The sequence below is a fragment of the Otolemur garnettii genome, unplaced genomic scaffold (genome assembly GCF_000181295.1).
Source record: "Otolemur garnettii isolate 467f Iridium unplaced genomic scaffold, OtoGar3 scaffold00080, whole genome shotgun sequence".
NCBI lineage: Eukaryota > Metazoa > Chordata > Mammalia > Primates > Galagidae > Otolemur > Otolemur garnettii.
The window spans coordinates 8,865,429-8,889,174 of record NW_003852475.1 but is presented as its reverse complement, the minus strand read 5'-3'; the positions used below and the strand labels follow the sequence as shown (position 1 = coordinate 8,889,174).

General features: G+C 31.5%; 1 protein-coding gene across 1 annotated transcript in view; it reads left to right on the top strand.

Moving 5' to 3' along the window:
- The window catches only part of LRP1B (LDL receptor related protein 1B), a 320,398-nt gene that overhangs the window by 61,919 nt on the left and 234,733 nt on the right, over positions 1 to 23,746 (top strand). Inside the window, exons 15-18 of the mRNA XM_003794393.2 lie at positions 1,351 to 1,436; positions 8,235 to 8,357; positions 10,374 to 10,555; positions 19,916 to 20,115. Of these exons, the coding sequence (XP_003794441.1) occupies positions 1,351 to 1,436; positions 8,235 to 8,357; positions 10,374 to 10,555; positions 19,916 to 20,115 (591 nt within the window). The remainder of the gene's footprint in view (positions 1 to 1,350; positions 1,437 to 8,234; positions 8,358 to 10,373; positions 10,556 to 19,915; positions 20,116 to 23,746) is intronic.

Genomic DNA, 23,746 nt, shown 5'->3' with positions numbered 1-23,746 from the left:
ACTAAAAGACAATGGTAGAAAGAATAATTTCAAACAATTAAACAGGACAGTAACAATGAGTGGTTTATAATAAAATCCACATTAAATTACATAAAGTTATCATTTTTTAAGTGTTTTTTTTCCCTAATTATTTTCAACATGTTCATTTTTCAAATAAGTATATGGGTGTCTTGGTAATAATGGTGTTTAAAAATTTTGAAAAAATTTTTTACTCAATTGATCTTGGTATATAATAATTGAGTATTTGGTCAAATTGGCTTTAAGTTATTCAAATATATAGTAAAATAAATATACCTTATAAAACTTTCTAAATTTCTTTTCTATTAGGATTCATTTTATTTCCAAATAAATTCTGAAAAGAAAATGAAACTAATGATTCAGGGGACTTTCTGTATAATAAGTATGGTCTGATCATTATCATGTTTATTTCTAGATTGTAAAATATATAAGATATGAAAACACATTGGAGAAGCTCATTAGAAGGGAATAAGACTCAAAAATAAGAATCATGAAAAACTGATAAAAGTAATAAGCAAAATTTTAGAATCTGGAGTTCAGAAATTTCTTCAGGCAGAGGAAAAGAATGTATTGAGACCTTTGGTCTTTATCCAGGTCATTCTGAGAGCACTTGCTGTTTGCTATTTGATTGTCGAGAATGTTCTGATCATCTGAATGTTTTAGAGTACTGTAGATTTCTAAGATAATTGTACATTGACCTTTTCTGAAATTCATTAAAACAATCAGATTGTGACAGCAGATATTTTCCACTAATTCCAAATAAATTATGTGAATGTCAAGAACATTAAGGGTAAGAAGGAGATGCACTAAGAATTATTTAGATTTTATGTACTGCCTAGATGTATGCTGCCTTTTCATTTTACTATCAACTAGGTAGCTCAGTATGATTTTTTTTTATTGTTTGGGATTCATTGAGGGCACAAATAATTAGGTTACACTGATTGCATTTGTTAGGTAAAGTCCCTCTTATAATTGTGTCCCACCCCAAGAGGGGTGCCATACACATGTATGCCATACACCATAACTCCCATTCCTTTCCCTCTCCCCTCTCCCTGCTCCCTCATTTCCCTACCCCCACTTTCTGTTATATCATCTACTGCCTTTATATTAGAATTGAGTACATTGGATTCTTGCTTCTCCATTCTTGTGATGCTTTACTAAGAAGAATGTGTTCCTGTTCAATCCAGGTTAATACATGATTTTTTTTAGCTGCTAATCTCCCAGAGCAGCACTACATTTGACGTCACATTGTTGTTCAACTAAACTGAAACTCCATACAGTGGAAAACTATAAACATTAAAAATCTAATATACTCTCTGTCTTCGTGTTTAGATGAAGAACCTTTTCTAATTCTTGCTGATCATCATGAGTTAAGGAAAATTAGCACTGATGGCTCCAACTATACACTTTTAAAACAGGTATGGTGTTCTCAAGATGATTCCATAATTTTTAATATGGGTAGTCAATGTATGAGTTAGAGGCTTAGGAATACCTAACAGCTAGAATTTAAACACTACATGCATGTGTGTACCTGTATAGGATCACAATAAACCTTGTTTAGTTTATGAGTAGGTGATGCTCCAAATGTGTAATATCACATTTTACCAAAGAAAGTAAAGATGGCAAGATATCATTAATGAAGGGGAAAAGTCATCTCAATAATAGCTATATGAGAGGACATATAAAATTCCTGTTTGAGGCATCTTGTGGAATTGAAAAAATATTAAAATTATTTTTTCAGAACATAATGTTTGTCTTCACAGAGCACAAAAGAAACAGTATTGATGATACCTAGCTATTATAATTTTCGGTTAGCTAGTGAGCAAAAGAGTGATTGTAACCTAGTTGTGCTTAGAAGCTATGAGGTCACATGTTCATAGTTTTACCCTCTTCCTCCCTCAACCCAACCCACTTCAAGAGAGCCTGGGGTGATTTGCTTTGGTGTTTCAGTCCTACAGTCAGAGTTTATTTATATATGTTTTCTCAGATGAAAAGTTATGGTTTCCATTTTATAACAGGAAATAAAACTATGAATTTTTCATCTAAACATTTTGTTTTTCTCCCTATCTGCAGTAGAAGGAGCACAATCAAATCATATAAGCTAGAGTAATTATGAGATGGGCTAGGTCAATCACATACAGTTAGTCACAGAATATTTTTAGTTATCGAAAGAAATATTTTTCTTGGAAAGATTTTTTCTCTTCTGTTTGTATCTCTTCTGCTACAAATTTCCCCAAACTGTATGAGTGACACAAACTTGTAAAAGCCCTGTCTAGAACACATGTGCCAAAATGAAGGTCATTTCTTATTTTTGTAGTACGCTTGTGCTAATGTTAGTTATATAATAAAAAACACCATTCATGTGCTATATTTATTTTTGGCAACATAAAGAAGACTAGAATTATTTTTGCTACTAGAATTATTTTTCTACTCACTGATAGAATTCTATAGAGGATGCCAAGAGACAAATGACCTCTAAGCAAGATGATTTACAGCTGAGGGGTGGACTCTCAGGTGACTTGTCCACAGGTACTCGGTATGGAGAAGGAGCCCATGCCCTCAGCATGTAGTCATTGTTAATTACTTCCCTCACCTGTATCATTCCCTTTCAATAAAAGGCTGGTGCAGAGGTTGCTTGGGGCTACCCGGAAAGTAAGGGCTAGCCCTCCTTCCACAAGCTTGTACTTCTAATCCGCCTCTCTCCTGGTTCCTTCCTGCTCTAACCGAGACCAGGGCCATAGGAGCCTGATGGGTTGTGACAGAATTCTCTCTGTAGTTGTGAGAGTTTCATTTATTTTGTTTTAGGGTCTCGTAATATTTTAAGTGCAAATATGTCTATACTGGTTGAAGGGATATTGATTCCAGTCTTCCTCTAGGTCACAGATTGAAATGGAAAATTTCACATGAAAATCCAGATTTCTGACTACTCATGAAAAAATAGGAAAGTGTAGTAGTGCTGTGCTCACATTCTTGACTGGTCACAATCCACACTGTGTAGAGGCTTTGCCATTGAGATAGATAGAGCCCAGCTTCAGGGGCACTGCCATCTTCAGACTGACCATGTGCTCACGGCGTGCATACTTGTTTTATTCCTGAAGGCCTGTGCAGTTTAGCCTCTTGATCTTGAGTTTGGAGTGTGTCATCAACATCTACTGTATTGTACTGCTTCTTAAATATGGATCCTTAGGAGATTGGGTAAAATATGAAATATTTTCATATTGTTTATAAAACCTAAACAGAATATAAGAAATGGACAACAATCTCTTTAAGAGATGAATAATACTTTGCTAAGAAGAACATTTCTCAATTCCATCCATATAAACATGAAGGAGGTAAAGTCTCCATCCTTCTTTAGGGCTGCATAGTATTCCATGGTGTACATGTACCACAATTTATCGATCCATTCGTGGGTCAATGGGCATTTGGCTTTCTTCCATGACCTAGCAATTATGAATTGGGCTGCAATAAACATTCTGATACAAATATCTTTGTTGTAATTTGATTTTTGGTCTTCTGGATATATACCTAATAAAGGAACTGCAGGATCAACGTTTTAACTCAATGACTAAGAAAATGACATGAAGGTTATCTTGACCAGTTTGATGAGAGTATTTCAAAATGTACATGAAAACAGCACACTGTACCTCATTATTGCATTAATGTACACAGTTATGCTATAAGAAATAAAAAAAAAGAGAGATGAATAATACAGGAAAAATATATGGGAAGAAAAATTAAGCATATGTATCTAAATAGTCATTACAATTTACTTTGAAACTTCTATAAATATTGGAAAATATTGACAATTATGGATCTTTCTTGTCTCCACACCCCTTTTAAAACTTCAAAATTGCGTTGGTCAGTCATTCATTTCCTAGAATGGTCTCAGGTAAAGGGACATGTTAATTTGTCCTTACTAGTTTCTTTCTTTAACTTTTTTTTTAAAGCATTCACTCCTTTTAGAATGTGTTACTTCAATTTAACAGGAGAAAGTTTTCCCTTTAAAATACTCTATTTTTAAGCTTAGTTGAACCAGAAGTTTAACTAATATAGCAACAATATTCAATGTCTTGATGAAATAACTCTAATAGAGCTTCAGTGATGGCTCCTTGCTTTATTTTCTAACTCTGTAGCTCTGGACATTTATAGTGGAACCACTTGTGTTGTCCTTCATGGATAATGTGTTCTCAGAAATTGTTCTTAATGAAACAAAATGTTTTTTCTGTATGCATCATTTATGTCTATTTTATATAATAAAACTACTTAATGCACATTTTGGTATAGTTCCTTTTTCCTCTAAGTATCATTGTAAACTAATGTAGTCAATGATACCTAAGTACAGATGAGTTTCAGATATATTTCTTAGTGTAGTGTTTATGGGAATGAAGAAGAAGTGAGGAAGATAAGGAAACTCATGAAGACCATGAACTCTAGTGTTTTTGGACAGAGATTGTTAATAGTGACCACCAAGTAAAGAAATTGAAACCCAAAGAGCTGTGGCTCAAAGGAGTAAAGCGCTGGCCCCATATGCCGGAGAGGGTGGGGTCAGAACCCAGCCCTGGCCAAAAACTGCAAAAAAAAAAAAAAAAAAAAGAAAAAAGAAAAAAAGAAACCCAAAGAACTAAAGATAAGTCATACATCCAGTCTTGCCTGAGGGCTTTTGGAAATAAATCATTTCTGTCCGAGAAGGTATTTTTTTGAGATAGACTCTCACTTTATCACCCTCAGCAGAGTGCCATGGCATCATAGCACACAGCAACTTCAAATTCTTGGCCACAAGTGATTTTTTTGCCTCAGCCTCATGAGTAGCTAGGACTACAGGTGCCCATCTAATGCCCGACTATTTTTAGAGATGGGGTTTCGTTCTGACTCAGGTTGGTCTCAAACTCCTGACTCAAGCAATTCACCCACCTCAGCCTCTCAGAGTGCCGGGGAACATATTTTTAACCACAACTTAATCAAACTTATTTTTAACCAAACTTAATTTTTAAAGTTCTAGGCAGTAGAAATCATTATTATTATTATTATTATTATTTGCTAGAGATTCTGTCTACATGTACAAAATGAAGTAGATCAGTGAAGGGGTCTCTGTTTTCTCTCATCCAAAATAAAGCACATCCTTGTCTTAATTATTCAGAACTTGTATGTGTAGCTGATTAGGATGGATGAATTGCCCTAATATTTTGAATTTTATTCTCTTTCTTGTCATCAGTAAGAATCTCGTGAAGTTATAACAACTTGTAGAATTTTTCTTACCCTATATATTCTATCACATAATTGTAGCAAGGCTAGCTATAACTTAAATTCGTATACCATATTTAGAAATTATACTTTAATAACATGGATTTTAGGAAAGAAAATTAATCAAGTACCTTTCCAATATGCTATTTAATTCAATTCTATCAGTGCTTTTATTCCAGTAAAATTGTATAGAGAAACAAAACACAATTTTCTAAATTAATTATCTTGAACCAAAGGGTGCAAATCTTCAGCTACAAAAATGAAAGAAGCAAATAGGATTTTGATGAAACCAATTTTCAGCTCTGAAACCACTGGGATGACTCTAGTTTTCAGACAGTATTTTGGCCATGCCCCTGGCTGTTATAATGTTCCTTGCATATGATCTGCAAACAAGGCATTGCACTGTTTTCTGTGGGGATTAAGGGTACAGCCATAGAAAAATGACCAGTTGACTAGATAGATACGACAGATTTCAGAGCTTCAATTTTTCTCCATTTATAGCTTTAGTTTATTATACTTGACTTGCTAAATTTGCAATTGGATTTTTTGTTATCTAAATTGATTATTGTAAAAAGAAAAGGGGGGGAATTGGATAATTCTGCCGTAACTGGGGATTGTGGGTAAGTCTTTGCTAAAGTTAAAGACAAGTTTCTCTCTCTTTTCCTGGTAAAGCTTCTAATCTATTCTTCTGAATTGCCAAGCTATAACAGAATCCAAAACCATTTGCATTATTGTTTGGAGACAAAATCATTTCAATGAAAAGGATATTGTAGACTACTATTGAAATGAATTTATTAAACTCTCTTTGAGCTTGTCTGGAACATATTTGATTTATGGTTTATAACCTTGACTGATTTTGCAAAAATAACTTCCTAGATATGTATGTTTAAGTGCATTTAGTTAAGGAGTTCTCCAGTATGTAGGTTGTGAATGTATCTTTAATAATTCTTTTGAATCTGTTACTGAATATTAGTTGCCCTTTTTGTAGCCTTTATAGTTATTATTTTTGATTAGTAATGCTAGTAAGAAAGATACTTGCATTTATTCATTTGGGCTTAGTGAGGAATTTGCACTGAGTTGTGCTACACCCTATGTCTGTTGTTTATGACCAATGGCATAAAATTTTGTGGGGCTCGTCTATTTCAGGTTATCTATAATCTGGGGCTCAAGAAAAAGAGATTGCTCATGTTAAAACAATTAAATGTGTAAGAGCTGAACCTATAGTGTTTATTTATTTTTGAGACGGAGTTTCACTATGTTGCCTGGTAGAGTGCTATGGCATCACAGCTCACAGCAACCTCCAACTCTTAGTCTTAAGTGATTCTCTTGTCTCAGCCTCCCAAGTAATTAGGACTACAGGCACCGCCCCAGTGCCCAGCTATTTTTTGGTTGTAGTTGTCAAGGTGTTTGGCAGGCCTGGTCTGGATTTGAACCCGCCAGCTCCAGTATATGGGGCTGGAACCCTACCCTCTGAGCTACAGGTGCTGAGCCTGAAGCTATAGTTTTAACACCGTTATTACTAGAACTGAATACTGCTGTGAGAAGATCAAAACAAAGCAATATATGCCAGAGCATCCTCTGACTTACTCCTGAACACAAGTCATCATTAATCTTGGATATCCTAAGAAAGAAAGAAAATCTGAACTGTTATCAATAGCCTTGTTCTGAATCTTATAAAGAATTACATAAATATAAGGTTACGATTATTATAAAATTCCAAATGTCTGAGTGAACTCAGATCTTAGAATTATTTTCATTTCCATATCTCATCCCTCAAATCAAACCAAAGCAAAGAAAAATACCTGTTTCCCTGAAGATAATAATCCTTACCCATAGGACTACAACTACTCATAAATGATCTCTAAAATAATTGAAACTTAACAATAACCTTAGGGAGAATATTGATGTAAAGAAGCTCTACATAGGTATAAAAATATAATAAGAAAAATATAATGAGAATGTTTTGATGCTTGATCAAGTGTCTACAGCATGAATTATTTTCTAATCCACAAAATTTATATATGAATAAACTACTTAGGCCTTAAAATGAGCCAATCCAATTGATATGATGACATAAGCTTTGTTAGTCTATTGAGGCAATAAACATATGAACCCTAACAGTAAGTGATAATTAAATTTATGCCCAAGAAATCATTTGAACATTTCTACAACTAACAAGATTCCCAAATCCTGGTTGTACAATCCTTGAATAAAATCAAACAGCAGGATTGCCAAACCAAAAAGCTATACTATTCAGAAAACTATCAGTTGAATTTGTGTTGTTTTGTTACCTGCTAAAAAATGCATAACCATGAGTCTGAAGGGAGACATTTCCTCACATTTCTACCAGGTAGAATAAAAGATGTTGATTACCCAGTTTCGCCTTGGTCAAATAAGGTTTTAACTTTTACATTAATCTGAATTGAATACAATATAATCTTGTATTGCCTAAGGGGCCATTTGAAATATGAAAAAGGAAGCTTATTTATGTTGTTGTTGGGACAAGAGCTTTTGGGGGAAGTAAAATTTTTTTCTGACGCATCAGATTTTATACAGGACTCTTCTTAACAAGATGTTCTTCTACCTTTCCAGTTTAGATGTATGCTCTTTTATGGATCCTTCAAAGAACAGATTATAATAGCATCAAAGTTATGTTTAACATTAACTTAAAGGGGGGAAACTTAACTTTATCTCCTTAGAAGCTGTTGTTGGATTTTTTTTTATGTTAAAACATTCCAGAATTTTCATGGCCTATTTGAAAAATACTTTCAAATTAATTATGCATCTCTTTAGATGTATGATGTGGAGAAAATGTGAACATATGATACTTATAAAATGAATTGGTTATAAATGTTATGATAATAGATACAACTATTTAGACCCAAAGGGAGATAATGATTTCCATTAACTCCTAAAACATTTTATAATTATTTATATTAACTATTATGGAAAACATATTCTTTTTTATTTTTTAGGGATTAAACAATGTTATTGCTATAGATTTTGATTACAGCGAAGAATTCATCTATTGGATTGATTCTAGCCGACCTAATGGCAGCCGCATAAATAGAATGTGTTTAAATGGAAGTGATGTTAAGGTAACTAGATACCACAATGGTGGGATTATTGAATATTACATTGGTATGATTGAACCAATTAGAAAATATTGTTTGATGGCAATGATATTACTCATAAAATATATTAGGTTGGTTTCAATTTCACATTCATACAAAGTAGTTAATACTTTAAATATGAAGTGAGACTTTATTCTTATGTTTCATTATAACACTATTAGTTGCAATAATATAAAAATAAAATTGTATAAATAAAATTTAGAGACTATTATAACCCTAGAAAATGTGATGGGTGCTTTTGGATTGAATGATTATTGTCTAAGAGTCAATTATGTTGATTTAAATAAAATGAAAAGTTGACTCAAAGAATTTTAATTCAAAACATTAAATTTAGAGTGTAGGTGGAAATTATATCACTGTTAACATTAAACTATTATAGGTGATTATTACTGAATGTATTTGTTTAACATCATTGTTTTGATGAGATAGCATCTCATCACAGTTCTGTCACATGAAACACAGGTCACAATCTGGATGTAAGCTACTGACGACCATTTTTAGGTTATTGAGTTTTAAAATCAAATAATCTGTACTATATATGGGCAATTAAATGTATTTTTAAAGAGTTTTAAATTTAAGTAAATGAAGCCTATCAGTTTAATTCTTTTTGTAGCTATCTGTAGTATATAGAAATTTTTGATGGGAGCAATAAACTTTGAAAATATTAATGAAATCTTAAAATGTGCATATGCAATGCTGAAACAACTAGTAAGTTGGGTTTGGGTGATTTAGGATAACTATATTTAATATTTGCTTAACATTAAAATGTCACAATATCATAGTGATAAGGATAACTATACTTAATGTTGGTTTATACACTAAAATGTCACTATGCTGCGGTGATAAGCAGATTGATTCTAGCCAATCCAATTGTTGGATAGAACAAATAAGCAAATTTTTTTCATTTATAATTTAATTTCTTGACAGTTAATACAAAAACTATGAAAGTTACAATACTCAAACTTGATAATATTTTATTATAAGGCACTTAAAACTTGGGGTTGCTTCAATTTTTTATAAATACCTTAACATTTTTTAATACATAGTTAGTCTCCACAGCTTTGCCCCTAATATTTTACTACTGAAAATTATATCATTATATATGGCTACAAAATACATTTTTCTTGCCTTTACTAATTCATTGATTTTTAGTTAAATAGACAGTCAGGGCTATTTTCCAAAATTGGAATATGGGGAGTGGGAAATGAAAATATGTCTTGCAACATAGCACAGGAGATTTGATATTATTAATTGTGCAAATGTTCATACATTCACTTTTATATTTAGCTTTATTATTGAGAACACTAAGAAAAAAGGATAATTTTAAGATTTCATTAAATTGTCTTATCTTCATGTAGTATAAAAGCACTATGAACTCAGAAATAGCATTCATACAGATCAAGTCTTGTTAACACTTTTATGTGCACTATACTAGTAACTGCAAAGCCTCCATTTTTATTATATTTGGTATTAACATGAATTAGAATTAATAATAGCAGTTTTATGAATTATTTCTCTTTGACTAGGTTTAAAATACTCAGTATCTGTTCTAATTTGTGTTTTCTTCTGTCCTTGTAGTCATTTAAACAGGGTAAGAGCAGTTGGGACAGTGGTAAATACTATTACTATCTCCTTAGAATCTGTTAAAGAGAAATAATATCAATAAATTTTAATGTATAAGTGAGATAGAATTTTGCACCAAAATTAAAGAGGATGGGTAAATGTGATCAACGGCCCAGTTGTCCAACACCTTTTGTTTTGTTTGTTTGTTTTTCATAAACCCATATGTAATTTCTGATTACATATTAGGTAATTTCTCTTACACAAGTAAGTAATTGTGTGGTGATCAATTATTCTTCTCTAAAGTTCATTCTTAATATTTACACAAAATTCTATATCTCTATAAAAATTAAGAAGCAATTGCTCAGTTCTTATTTCAGGAATTTATACTATTAACTTTTAAAATTCTTATTTTGTTAGGTAGTACATAACACAGCTGTCCCTAATGCACTTGCTGTGGATTGGATTGGAAAAAACCTCTATTGGTCTGACACAGAAAAAAGGATGATTGAAGTATCCAAACTCAACGGCTTGTACCCCACCATACTGGTTAGCAAAAGGCTAAAGTTTCCCAGGGACCTGTCTTTAGATCCTCAAGCTGGGTATGTAACAATTTTAAAAATCTTGAAGATTAAGACTGTGAATGATATCCATTGTGCTAAACCTAGTTCTATAGATCATTAATGTATAAACCCAACGTAAAATGTAAATATGTAGAAATTCTTACTGAAGAATCAAAACCAGCAATATGACTGTCAGCGTGAAAGACATAAGTTAAAATGAAATGATTTTATAGCAACTATTATTTTAAGGTTTAAACACAATTCTCTTTAAAACTAACCATTAAACTTATTGCAGAAATGAATAAAGCATACAGATTTCACTGCTTATAATGTTTTTAAATTGTGGGTGGAAGGCAGACTAAGAACACAGTTTTGGATCGTGTTTTCCACGTTTATACATTATACATATGGATAATGTAATCCCTGCTTCACTTTATAGCAGGAGACATACGCAATATCCATTGATAATATATGACAAGGTACATTAACAAATGCCTACAAGAAGGAAAATTAAGTGTGAATATCAGGGAACGTTCATATTTTAGAGCTGTGTTTCATTTGCGTTGATTGTGAGAATAGGGGAAAGTCATTGTTACCACCAAGGACAGCAGGCTGGAGATTTCAGATGAAGGAGGAGTGCGTATTAAGTGTCAAAGCTGTTTGGGGTATGTTTGCTATGCCAGGTTATAACCATTATCCTTCACTTTCAATTACGTGTTTTGACAGGTAGAGAATGCATGCCTTACCTTGTTTTTTTGCACCATAATTTGGAGTGATTACATATTCCAAACCATCTTTGTAGAGTGCAACCAACAAGATATACTTGTTAAAATAAGAAATATCAAGAAATTTTGATATTTTAAAAAGTAGCACACATTCATAGTAACAACTGGTAGGATAACTTTAGTGCTCTAAATATTCTATCTAAATTAATTTCATTCACATAATATGTTTCACTAAACCACTGCTTTTATTATGCCACATGAAACAATTAGATTTTGCTTCTTGCTAATGTTCTATATCTTTGTTTTATGGTTCCTCCTGCTTATAATTGGCAAAGTGATTATGTCAAGTATATTTTGTAGCTTAATTTTAAACATTACTTTGGATAAGAGTACATGATAGAAAAATATTTGTACTGTGAATGTACTTCTGTTTCCAAGGTAATGTGCTCATTTTAACTTTTCAGTGTATAATTATGCTATCATTTTGTTATCTTTTGGATGTTTTCTTTACCATAGCACCAGAAGGTTCAAACTGGTGTCAGTTTTAACTGAAAGAGACTCCCAAGAGATTCTATTTGTATAGATGTTTCAAGAAGTAATGGCTTTATATACTAAATTTGGTTATCATTTCTATTCATTCATAACTGTGTGACTATTTTAATTCCTTTGATACTTTATCAGAAAATATTTATTTTTGAGTATCCAAGCCATTGTTCTTTCCTTCAGGATCAATATGGCTCACTTTGCTTCTTATTTCATGCGTTCATGATACTTCACTTTCAAAGGAAAGAAGCATTATTTCTTAATAGTAGTGTTGTGGGATTTCCCATTTATGATGCAAAAACCATATCCTAGTCTAGAGAATGCAGGTGAATGTAGTTTTACAGTTTATTTCTTCCAGGTTAGAGTTATTACCCCATAAACCAAAAGCAATCTTAAGTTATCATCAGCATAAACCCATACATTAAAGTGTCAATTAAAAATGCCAAATACTAAATTATTGTAGATGTTATAAAAGATTCTCTTGACTTTATTTTTGGATAATATTTGGATTGTGATAAGGATGGGCTATATATTCTAACTAAAGAACCAGATAAAAGTTGTATCTTTTATGAAACAATTAAAGTCACTTATTTTAATAGACAAAATTTAATGACTCTTTTTTTGTTCATGCCATTTTCCTGTTTCCCCAGAGTGAGACAATAAGGCAACCTTGTATGAAATGAGCTTCAGGCTAAAAATACTGTAACTATATAAAATTTATTGTATAATTCTGCTTCAAAAATGACAGCTTAAATTGTAAGATTATTTAATAAAAATACAATTGAACTCTTCTATATTACATTACCACTGTGACTTGCATATCTTGAATACATAAATACTACTTGTTTTATGTAAGGACTTGTTTCCTTAAAACGTATGCTTTCTGTGTGATATTTAGTAAAGGATAAAGCAAGGATTTCTTTAGGGGAGAAAAGGGATCATTGGCCTCTCTAATGTTATGAAGTGACTAAACTTTTAGAAGGTATCTTAGGGTTCCTTTCCATATCTTAATAATAGTATGCTAATTATCACAATATTAGTTTGGATACAGCAGTTAGTAGGAAGACTAAGGAATATGCAAGTAGACAGATCATCTTCCTACCTGTTTTGTTTAAATTCAATTCAAATCCTAATTTCTCTCACAATTTTATACTAATCATCCTGTTATTGGTCTAGTTTGGGAATGAGTATTCTAATTTATTATAAATGTTGGGTTATTATAATAACTTACATTTAATATTTATAAAAATTATAATTTATGCAGGATATGTAGAAGCATTTTAAAAATCGAGTAGGAAATATAATTAATGTAAAAACTGTGCTGCATGTAATTTTATCTTTTTGGATAATTAAGATGTCACTTCAGTTAATCATAACAAAAGACCATTATGATAGAGATTAAAGTAAATGTATGATGCTTCTAATTAACAGAAACGAAAATGATCTACTCATTCATTTATCCAACTCATATTACTTCAGCATACATATATACCTGCCATTGCTTTAGGCAGCAATGAGTATAAAAATAAAAGACACAGTCCCTGTCCTCAAGTATTTCACAATCCAGTATGCAGGCAGGTGAGTAAATAATCACAGTAAGATTGAATAGCTCATACAGTAGAGAAAATAAGAAATGTGTCTATCTCAACTGGGATCAAAGAAATCTTCCTGGACAAACATCGTAGAGTAAAAAGTAGCCAGGTAATGTGCTGCACTGCAAGGTGGGAGATATTTCTAGCAAAAGCAGACCCTGGGAAAGCACAGAGAAGAGCATGGCTCATACAGCAAATTTCAAGGGGGACTGGAACAATTCAAGTATATGCCATTGTGGAACCAGTTTACACTATAAGAGACAGGAATAAATCAAAACACAACACAATGACAACAACAAAACTCAAACCTTACAAGGTTTCTGATTTGGGCAAATGATAAATGGAGGAATGATTTCTCCAGAATATGAGGAATGCTGGAAAAGAGGCAGACACAAGATAGGGAGATGATCAGTTTTAGACCTATCGGGATTGGGAGCTCCCGTATAATAATGATAATGAAGGTAACAACCATTTTTATAGTATTTTATGAAGTAGAAAATTTTCTATTAGTTTTATCTTTTTAGATATATATACTGTTTACCTGAAGTTTCTGAGAAAGATAGGATTATGTTCATTACTTTCTTTGCAGTATAAATAAGAACATTCAGCCAAACTGGCTAAGTGACTTATTCATAATTATTTAGTGGTAAAATATAAAACTAGAAATTTAACCCAGTTTTTAGGGTTTGGCCTAATATTTCCCTATTACATCATATTACAGTTTCCAGCAAAAACATAATATTTGTTTATGAGCACATTTTGCAAGAACCATCTGAACAAGGGATCAAGAAAAATGACTTCCTAAATGCTGTACTTTGTTTTCATTTTAATAATTACCCTTTTTTAAAAATTTTAAATTAATATAAGTGAAATGAGTTTTTTAGAAATAAAGAATGCTGTCTGAATCATTATAAGCATTCCTTGTATTTAAAACCATATTTTATTTTTCTTTTATAATAATCTATTAGCAAATTTATAATAATAGTGTTAAGTTCAAATATGTATGTTAATGAAAGTATGTGAAGGACACTTTATATACTCAGTACTCGTATCCCTTATTGCCAACATGGATAATGATAATGCAAATAAATTAGGCAAAGCTCTGCAAAATATTCCCTAATCATGCCCAAGAGGTCACAATATATGAAACATTTAATATGATGTGATTATTTTTAGTGTCATTGTTTAGCTTTCCATCTAATAAGTGAGTTCCTTTGGCACAAATCCACATCTTAGCCATTGTTTGTGCCTAACATAGAGAATGTTAAATTTACTGTGGCAGAAAATAATAAATGAGTAACTGAACAAACAAAGAGCATGGGGTTATAGCTACAGGGACATTGTAGCTGCACCTGTGCACAGACCAATTCATTGGTATGTAAATAGCCTGCATGTTTCAAGGAGAAAGTCACAAGGGAACTTTTGTTGTGATGCAATGGTAAGCATACCAGGATGAAAAATTCGTCTCTGATTTCTGTAGGAGAAACACAGAAATATTTTATTAAACTATATATCAGATAAGGAAAAAGAATTCTAATAATTTTTAAACTTATCCTGTGAGCCAATTTCAGTATTTCTAGTATTTCAATTTAGGCAAAAACTCACAGTGAATAAATATAAATGATTAATTTTAAATTCAAAATCAGAACTAACATCAGGTAGAAGTTTCTCTAAATTTATTACCAGAATTCAAATAAATAAATAAAAACCGAAAAGAATTCTATTTAACCAATTTTAAAGAAATATATTTAATTATAAAAGATCCTCAGAACCATTCAGGTGTGTTGTTATGGTTACAAGCAGAATTTTTAAAATATGTTTACACTTGGTTATAACTTCCAGAGTCCTATTCTTTGAGGCTTAAATTTTTTATATGTGATCTTGAGTAAACATTGCACATTATCTGGGTACAATTTAGGATTCTTCTTTTGACATTTTCACTGACGTTTTCATTTTCAGCTTTAATTACAACAAATTTTACACATAGATAATATTTTAGGAATTTCATTTCAAGAAGTAAAAATTATCATTATGTTTAGTCAGGCCTTTGGACCAAATTAAAAAGTATAGAAATTGATTTTATGGTGGACACGCCTATAATCCTAGCACTCTGAGAGGCCAAGGTGAGTGGATTGCTTGAGCTCATGACTTTGAGATCAGCCTGAGCAAAAATGAGACCCCTGTCTCTACTAAAAATAGAAAAACTGCGCCAGAATTGGAGGTTGCTGTGAGCTATGACACCACAGTACTCTACCCAGGGACAGCTTGAAACACCTTGTCAAAAAATAAATAAATAAATAAATAAATTGAGTTTAAGTATGGAAAGGAAATGATATTTAACCATAAGAGGTCAGCTACCTCTTACTGAGAGACACTATAAATCTCATGTTTATCAAGGCTCACGCTTACCTGAGTACAGTCAAACATGTTTCTTTGGTACCATAAAGTATTTTTGTAATATTCTTCTGGTTAATAAATAATACTTAAATAGTCTATTAGTGAATTCATAAAAAATAGTGTTATTTTAAATTTGAAATATATGCTAATGAAAATATGTGAAGGAACTTTATTTTATGTAGTAACATGCATAAAATCCAGGCAAACCATGTCATAATGCACATACAGTCCAGATTGTGGGTAGATATTATCAAACTAAAAGTAAAATTAATACACATATTGTATTTCTAGAGCAAATGAAATGATGGCTAATATTTGCTGAATACTTGCTACATGCATATTATCAATGGCCTAAGTTTGTTCCATGTGTTTTCTAATTTGCTACTTGCAGTGACCCTATGAGAAAAAACTATAATTACCCTTCAACTTATGAGTTAATACAGGCTCATGAAAGCAAATTCAGTCTCCCACGTTCATACAGCTAGTAACGGGAGGATCTGGGACTTGAACCCAAATAATTTGCTTCTGGAGTTTGTTTGCTTCAGTGTCTACTCAGCGCTTATTAAAAAAGAAAGCCTACAAATCTCCTAGAAACCTAAGTCTTTGTTCTGATTTTGTCTATCACTATCATAATAGACAAAGCACTTAATATTTTGTGCTTGGTTTATCAGTGAAGGCCTTAAGCTACGTTACCTTCAATACCTGTTGTTGAATTAAAATCTTCAACAAAATTATACTTTTTCTTAAAATTTGAAAGTTATAAAAGATCATGCTTCTTAAGAAATATTTGTTAGTTCTGAAGATAAAATTTAGTTCCAAAGAACTATTGGTAAGCGCAAAATTTCTTTCATGCTATCCTCCATCTAGGAAAAAATATCATTTATTCGTTTGTACCCCCACAATAATAACATTGTTTTATCCTATGATGGTATATATTTTACCTAAATCTCTACTGAAATCACTGAGAGACCTTTGAAGGCAAAAGTCATCTCTTTTCACCTCTTATCTTCCTATTGTTTAGAGTTATCTGCTGTACAGTATGGGTTCTGTTAATCATTGTTTCAAATATGACTCTATCCACTTAAGAATGTCTTTAGGGCTTATCAGAGATGTTCCAACACTGGCTTATGAAGTAAGGTTCTCTGACTATGAGATTTCACTACCTGCATCATTACTACTTCTGAGATCCTATGTACATGTTAATATGTCTTGTTCTATTACACATGTAACAAAGAAATTAAATTCTGTAGACCAGAAAAGGCTAAAGCACAGCTTTCCAAAATGTGTTTCCTGGTACAGTAATTCTGTGAACTGCTTAGGAAAATACAATCTGTCACCCAAGACTATCTGATACAAAAGGGTACTACATTGCAGCTCCTCTTAAAGAATCACAACGTAACATAGCATGTTAAAGGTTCTGAAAAGACCTAGAGTAAAAAAACAAACAAACAAATAAACACAGTTTCTTTAATAAAGCATTTCTCAAATATATCTGATCTTGTTACCTACCTTGAAAATGAGAACTAACACTAATCAAGGAAAAACTGAAGAGCAGAGGGGACAAAGTGAACTATGTCTCAATGAAAATGTCAGTATAATTGAATAGGCATGAACAAAGCAAGTGATATGATAAAAAGCATAGAAGTAAAAATGTAAGACTATAACTAAAAACATGGCCTAGAGCTAAACCTCATACATTCAGTAATGGGGAGTAATTTGGACAAATACTGTGTACTTGGGGCATTTATGCCAGGGAAAGAATTTCAGACCTAGAACAGTCACCAAACTTACGAAGCATGATATAACAGATGTTGGACTTCACGAAATTTGCTTTTTCTCTTCTAGATCCACAATATTGATAAAACTATCAGATAAAACGTTCATAATATAGATGAAAATTTAGAATTGCAATTATGTACAAGTTTGACAATTTGAAAATTGAAATTTACCTAATGACTTAAAAAATTATTATGTATATTCAATAATTTGCAATAATTCTGTTGACAGCATTTAGTGGAAAAAATCCTTTTTTACTTGTGGAACATTTTAATTGCAAATACAAGCACATGTAGAGCATACAAATAGGAAGACTATCTTTAATTAAAACAATTTACATATGTTCTGTTTCAGAAATGATCGAAATATTACTTTTAAATTTTTATTTTCTTGTACACAGTTTTTAAAGACATAACATGGTGTGTGCAGCTCAAATAAATTTTATCCTATCTAATATGCATGAGGGAAGCTAGTATATCATACTTAATAGAAAAAAATTAACATGTTAGTGGTACCAAGATGCAGGGTCAGTAAAGCTAGGATGAATGTTGATATATTTTGACAAAGTAAAATTTCTTTTCATCTCTACAATTTTATGATACAGTTTCTTCATTACTAGAGATGGCAAGGTACTCCTCCATAATTTTATTTGAAAGAAATAGATGATATGTTTTCCTGGAAGATTTATTTTAATGATATATATGTACTTTTCCAAAGGTAAACATAACAAAAATAATTCAAGACTTAAAGAAACAGAATATTATTTTCTGATAGGTGTGACATCTGTTATTACTTGGTGATTTAGGATTTTAAAAATATCCCTAAATTAATGCAGACCTATAGAAGCATTGGGTATCAATTCAAGTGTTGCTCTATGTGATGCCAAGTTGGTTTTTCCAGACTTAAGTTTGTTTTAGATTTTGAATTTCTTTTAACAGAATTCCACCTTTCATTTTGTCCGCATTGGAGACATATTTCTCTTTAAAGCTCCTTGCTTAATTAGTACTTCAGTGATATTTTAGCTATCAAAGAACATTTAAGTTATTTTTATAATCCATAATTTTCTTTATACCAATAAAGTGATTGTCAACACAAAAAATGCGTGTGTTCTTTATAATGATTATTTAGGTTAACTCTGTATTTGATAAGTTTTTTCCTGAAAACTCTTATTTCTTTTTTTACAGTGTATGGTTAAAATATTTAAAAATAATTATCTTTGTTAGAATTTATAAGAAAAAAATTCACTTAAAGAACATTTTGAACCAAATGCACCAATTTTTAAACTACATAGAATTTTCATATAAGTTATTTTAATTACACATCTTCTAAATCTGAAGAACTGTCAAGTATAATACTTAGCAAAAAGGAAGAATTAAGTCTAGAAAAATTTAATTGGTTTAACCGATTTCAATTTCAGAGTTGGAATGAGAAAAGGATGCTAAAGATCCTCTAACTTTATATAGATAAGAAAACATCCAAAAATTAAAGTGACTTTTACTACTTGGAGAAAAAACATGGATTAATTAAAGATAAATTTCTAAGGAATCTCTTGCTTACACATTATTTGAGCTTTATAGGGTACAATGTTTATACTTAACTCAACCTAATTACATAGTATTAGTATCAAGATCACTTTTGGCATTTTACTCTTTCCCCAACCTGAAACATCTGACTCTAAAACTTTTACTAACAATTCGAATCAGGGCTTTCCAGTAGAACTTCCTGTAGTATGGAAGTGTTCTATGTATGATGTCTGCTAGACACATGGTTATTAGTACTTGAAGTAGTGCTAGTATGGCTAACAAATCAGTTCATTTAATGTTATTTGATTTTAATTAGTTTAAACTTAAATACTCATAATTGGCCAGCGGCTACTACACTGAATAATTTGTATGCAAGCAAATGAAATGTGTACCTCCATGATTCCTTTGGATTTTTTAATAGATAAGGAACAAAATACAGATAGATGATAGATAGATGGATGGATGGATAGAGAGAGAGGGAGAGAGAGAGATAGTTTATTCCTCTAATATTTTAGGTGCTTTTTGAAAGTTTACATTTGTTAGATATGTTTGTTTTGCACAGCCATAATTTTTCAACATTTGTAAAACTATCTTCTTATGTACATGAGTTAGTATACTAAAAAGAAACATATGTTTAACATTATAAGACTATTTTAAACCATACTAGATGTTTAATAGAAAACTCCTAAGAAATTTTGCATTGTAATATCCTTCTTAAAAGCTTCAATTCAAAGAGATATCAAGAATTAATTTGAGGATAGAGGGACAAAAATGTGAAATCTTGTATGATGTATTGCTCCTGAAGCATCTGTAAACAAGCTGGTTATTGATTTTCCTTTCTAGGTATTTGTATTGGATTGACTGCTGTGAGTATCCTCACATTGGCCGTGTTGGAATGGATGGAACCAATCAGAGTGTTGTCATAGAAACCAAGATTTCTAGACCTATGGCACTAACGATAGATTATGTCAACCACAGACTCTACTGGGCTGATGAAAATCACATTGAATTTAGCAACATGGATGGATCTCATAGACACAAAGGTTGGTCCATTAGTATAAATGATTCAGTATTTTTCCGGTGCATAAAATATTAATTTAAAAATATATGTTTATTTTTGCTTTTTCTCATCAAATACATGTTTAATTTAAAGTTACATTGTTATATTCCTTTATGATAATATTGATAAATTGGATATATTTATTTAGAAATTTTATAATTTATGCATAAAATCATTTTCACACTGTCAGTGTTTCCTTTAAATTGTGTTTTTATAAATAGTTTTTCTAGTCTATGGTAAATTACAAATTAGTATGTACATCTATTTTAATTGAGTTGGAATAGAAGGATATTTGCTTATAGACATTAGGCTATTATTACAATCTGGCAAGGTTTGAGTTTTCTTAAGAATTGAATAAAATGTAGCTCTTGACAGACAATGAAAATAGTATTTTAAAGTTATCAAGTAAGCTATCTATTTGATGAAAGTTATTGTTATCTAACCAACAGCAAGAAGAAAAGTAAACGCAAAAAGTAGCTTTCAAAAATAGAGTAATACTCAATGGAAAATAATGTTAATATAAATGAATGTAAAAATCTATAGATGTTTTCTTTTACTTTTCTTTAATTCTTAGTAAATTAAAAAAAAAAAAACTCTAAGTATAAAACAAATGAATGAAAAAAAAGTCTATAAAATATGTTAACCCTAGAATTATACTGGGGGAGAAGGCCTGTTAGAGAAACAAAAATAACTGCGAGTGAGGGAAATAAGAACAGATGGGGTATAGTAAAGAAAAAAGTGTGGTTCAAGTAAATATGATGTGGATATAGCAGAAACCACAATGGGATGGGTTTGAAACCACCACCTCCGGCATATGGGGCTGGCGCTAAACTCCTTTGAGCCACAGGGGCCACCCGAAACCACAAATTATTTCATCAAACCTTCAAAACATTTTAGATGCGAGTAATTTTTTGTTTCTTTTATTTTTTTTTATTTTTTTTCTCTCTTAAAATACAACTTTCAAAGAGAGGTCTAAAATAAAGCCCTATATGTTGGTATGGTTCCACTGAATAAATTGCTCACTATTCTAACAATAAGATTAGGACAAAAAAAAAACATTGAGGAGGAGGGAATGAGGAGAAGTAGTAAGGGAGAGGAAATTATTGTTAATCATTATGTGAGACCCTGCAAATGTACTCCAGTATAGAGTTTTTAGAAGGATGAAACTAATGAGTTTATTATGTCTCACTATTTTGTAATTTACATATGTCCCTCTCAAGTTAATCTTTAAATAAATACATTCTTCTAACTAGAAATACTGACAGGAAATTTTTAGAGATACTTTCTTAAGGTTAAGAAGTAGAGAAAATGTAGCTGGGTAAGCCATTTACTTAGGTGTTGACTTGGTAGAATGCAATTTAAGGGTAGAATTAAAGATCATTTCAAGATTTTAATTATAACAAAATTAATGTTGACAAACTAAAATCACATTTAACATTTAGAAATTAGATTCCCTCCCAAACAATAATGAAATATTCTCCCTCATTCTTGGATGATGTAATTGTAAGTTTGCTTGTGGCCATTTGTATTTTCCCTATGTAATCATGAAGTGGTACATTTTTGGCATCCATATAAAATGATAGATAGTTGCTAATGTATTACTTTGTGCTAAAATTTCACTGTACACTAAAATTCATAGAAATTTTAGCTGGGTACATTAACATTTAAAAACATGTCACAGCATCAAATATTTGAACATTGGTGTTTGAATAACAAAAATTATTTTTTAAATGGTAGGTCTATTAGAAACTATTGACTCCATCTTTTACTTACTTAAAAATTATGTCACATATGTAGTGATTAATGCTTTTAAAAACATAATACAAAATTAAATGCAGATAAACAAAGTGTCTTTCAGTCATGGTACCCATGGTGACTTTGGGTAGAGAGACATAGATAGCAGGGAAAAATACTGAATTTAGTAAAATACAGTAAAATTTAGTAAAATATAGCAAAATAGTTGATTGGTTTAATGGAACCACATCAGATTGTATAAAAAAAAATCAGCACATTGTACCCCAGATATGCATGAATGTATTCATGATCTATGTGTATTTGACTTAATAAAAAAAAAAGGAAAAAAATATTTGGCTGAAAGATAGTTTAGTATAATGGTATTAAAATTTTAAATTTGATTTTGAATATACCTTAAGGCTCAAGTGGAAAAAAAAGCAAAGTTAAAGAGTTGCAGCCTTCAGAAATATTTTCTCCTGAAGGCTTTCTCAGAAAGACTAATGAAAAATTCATTAAGTGCCTTGTCAGGCATCTGCCAATGCCTGAATGCAGGCCAATAATTACCTGGTAGTTACTAATGAGGCACTAATTGCAGCCAGCCTGAATCCCACCAACTCCATAGCCAATGAAGAAAAGAGTCATTAATTTGCTCTTTGTGAAGAGGAATTGGTTTATTCTATTCCTTGCATTTGCCCCATAAAGACATAGTGAATGCTGTGGGTTTTTAGTTGCCTATATGCAAGTGGAAAAATGAGACTTTTTATACCAATGTATTAGTTTGGACATAAACCTCTTTGTTTACTTAACCAGACCAGTATTTTATATCTCATGGATTTTATTCATTAAAACTAGAGCCTCAGCTCATCTAAAGGATGGGACATGCCATTCACGATAAAGTAATTTGAGAACATGAAAAGTCTATGAGAGATTTCAGAATAAGGGCTCTTTTAATTAATGGAGAAAAGTTAGGTCTTAGGACTTTATCCTTTAGAAAGTGTTTTTGCCCCCAAATATTCTGATGTAAACCACAGAATAATTCCATAAATGAAGCGCTATTTTTTAATATTTGCCTAGCCACAAACCTCTGAAGTTTCTAAATTCTGTGATTTAAATAAAAGTTCAGATTGACATTTGCCTTGCAGTTTGCCTGAGAAATTCCATCCCTCTTTCTCAGCTATCTCCTCTAACCCAGTACTCCTTCCTATCAAATCCAAACACCACATTGAAAAAGTAAAACAAAAGCCAAAATACATTAGTCAAATTACTAATTTAGGGGCACTTAAATGCAATCTTAGTCATATGAACCTTTTTCTAATATCTCTCTGTACACATATATAGCACTCCATCAGTTTTCACTAAAATAACACAATATGACATAGTATAATGTTAATAATATATGATAAAATACATACTACTGGATGTGTAAGTCAGAAAGTTTATTTTAAATTGCATCAATGGTTCATTTTTTTTTTTCATTTTTTTATTTCTTCCCTTTAGCTCTTGCCCATTCATTCATTAATTCATTCAGCATTTACCTGTCTTTCTGTGACATGCATTATGCTTAGGCCGTGGTTTTATAAAGATGAATAAGTCCCTGTCTTCAAAGCCAGTTCAGTGGGAAAGATTGATATCTAGGTAAACACATAAATTAGATCAGGGTCAGAGGCATATGCAAATATTGCAAAAGTGCAGCAGGAATAGGGAAGCCTTTGCTGAGGTAAGGAGATCACTGAGTAGTCTGAAAGATTTCATAAACCCTCTCTGCATATAAGGAAAATGGATTCTTCACACAGAGGGACTAGCATGGTAATAGCTTCATGAAACAGCCTGGAAGACATGCAAGAGGGAAATAATGACAAGAGATGAACAGGGGCAAATTG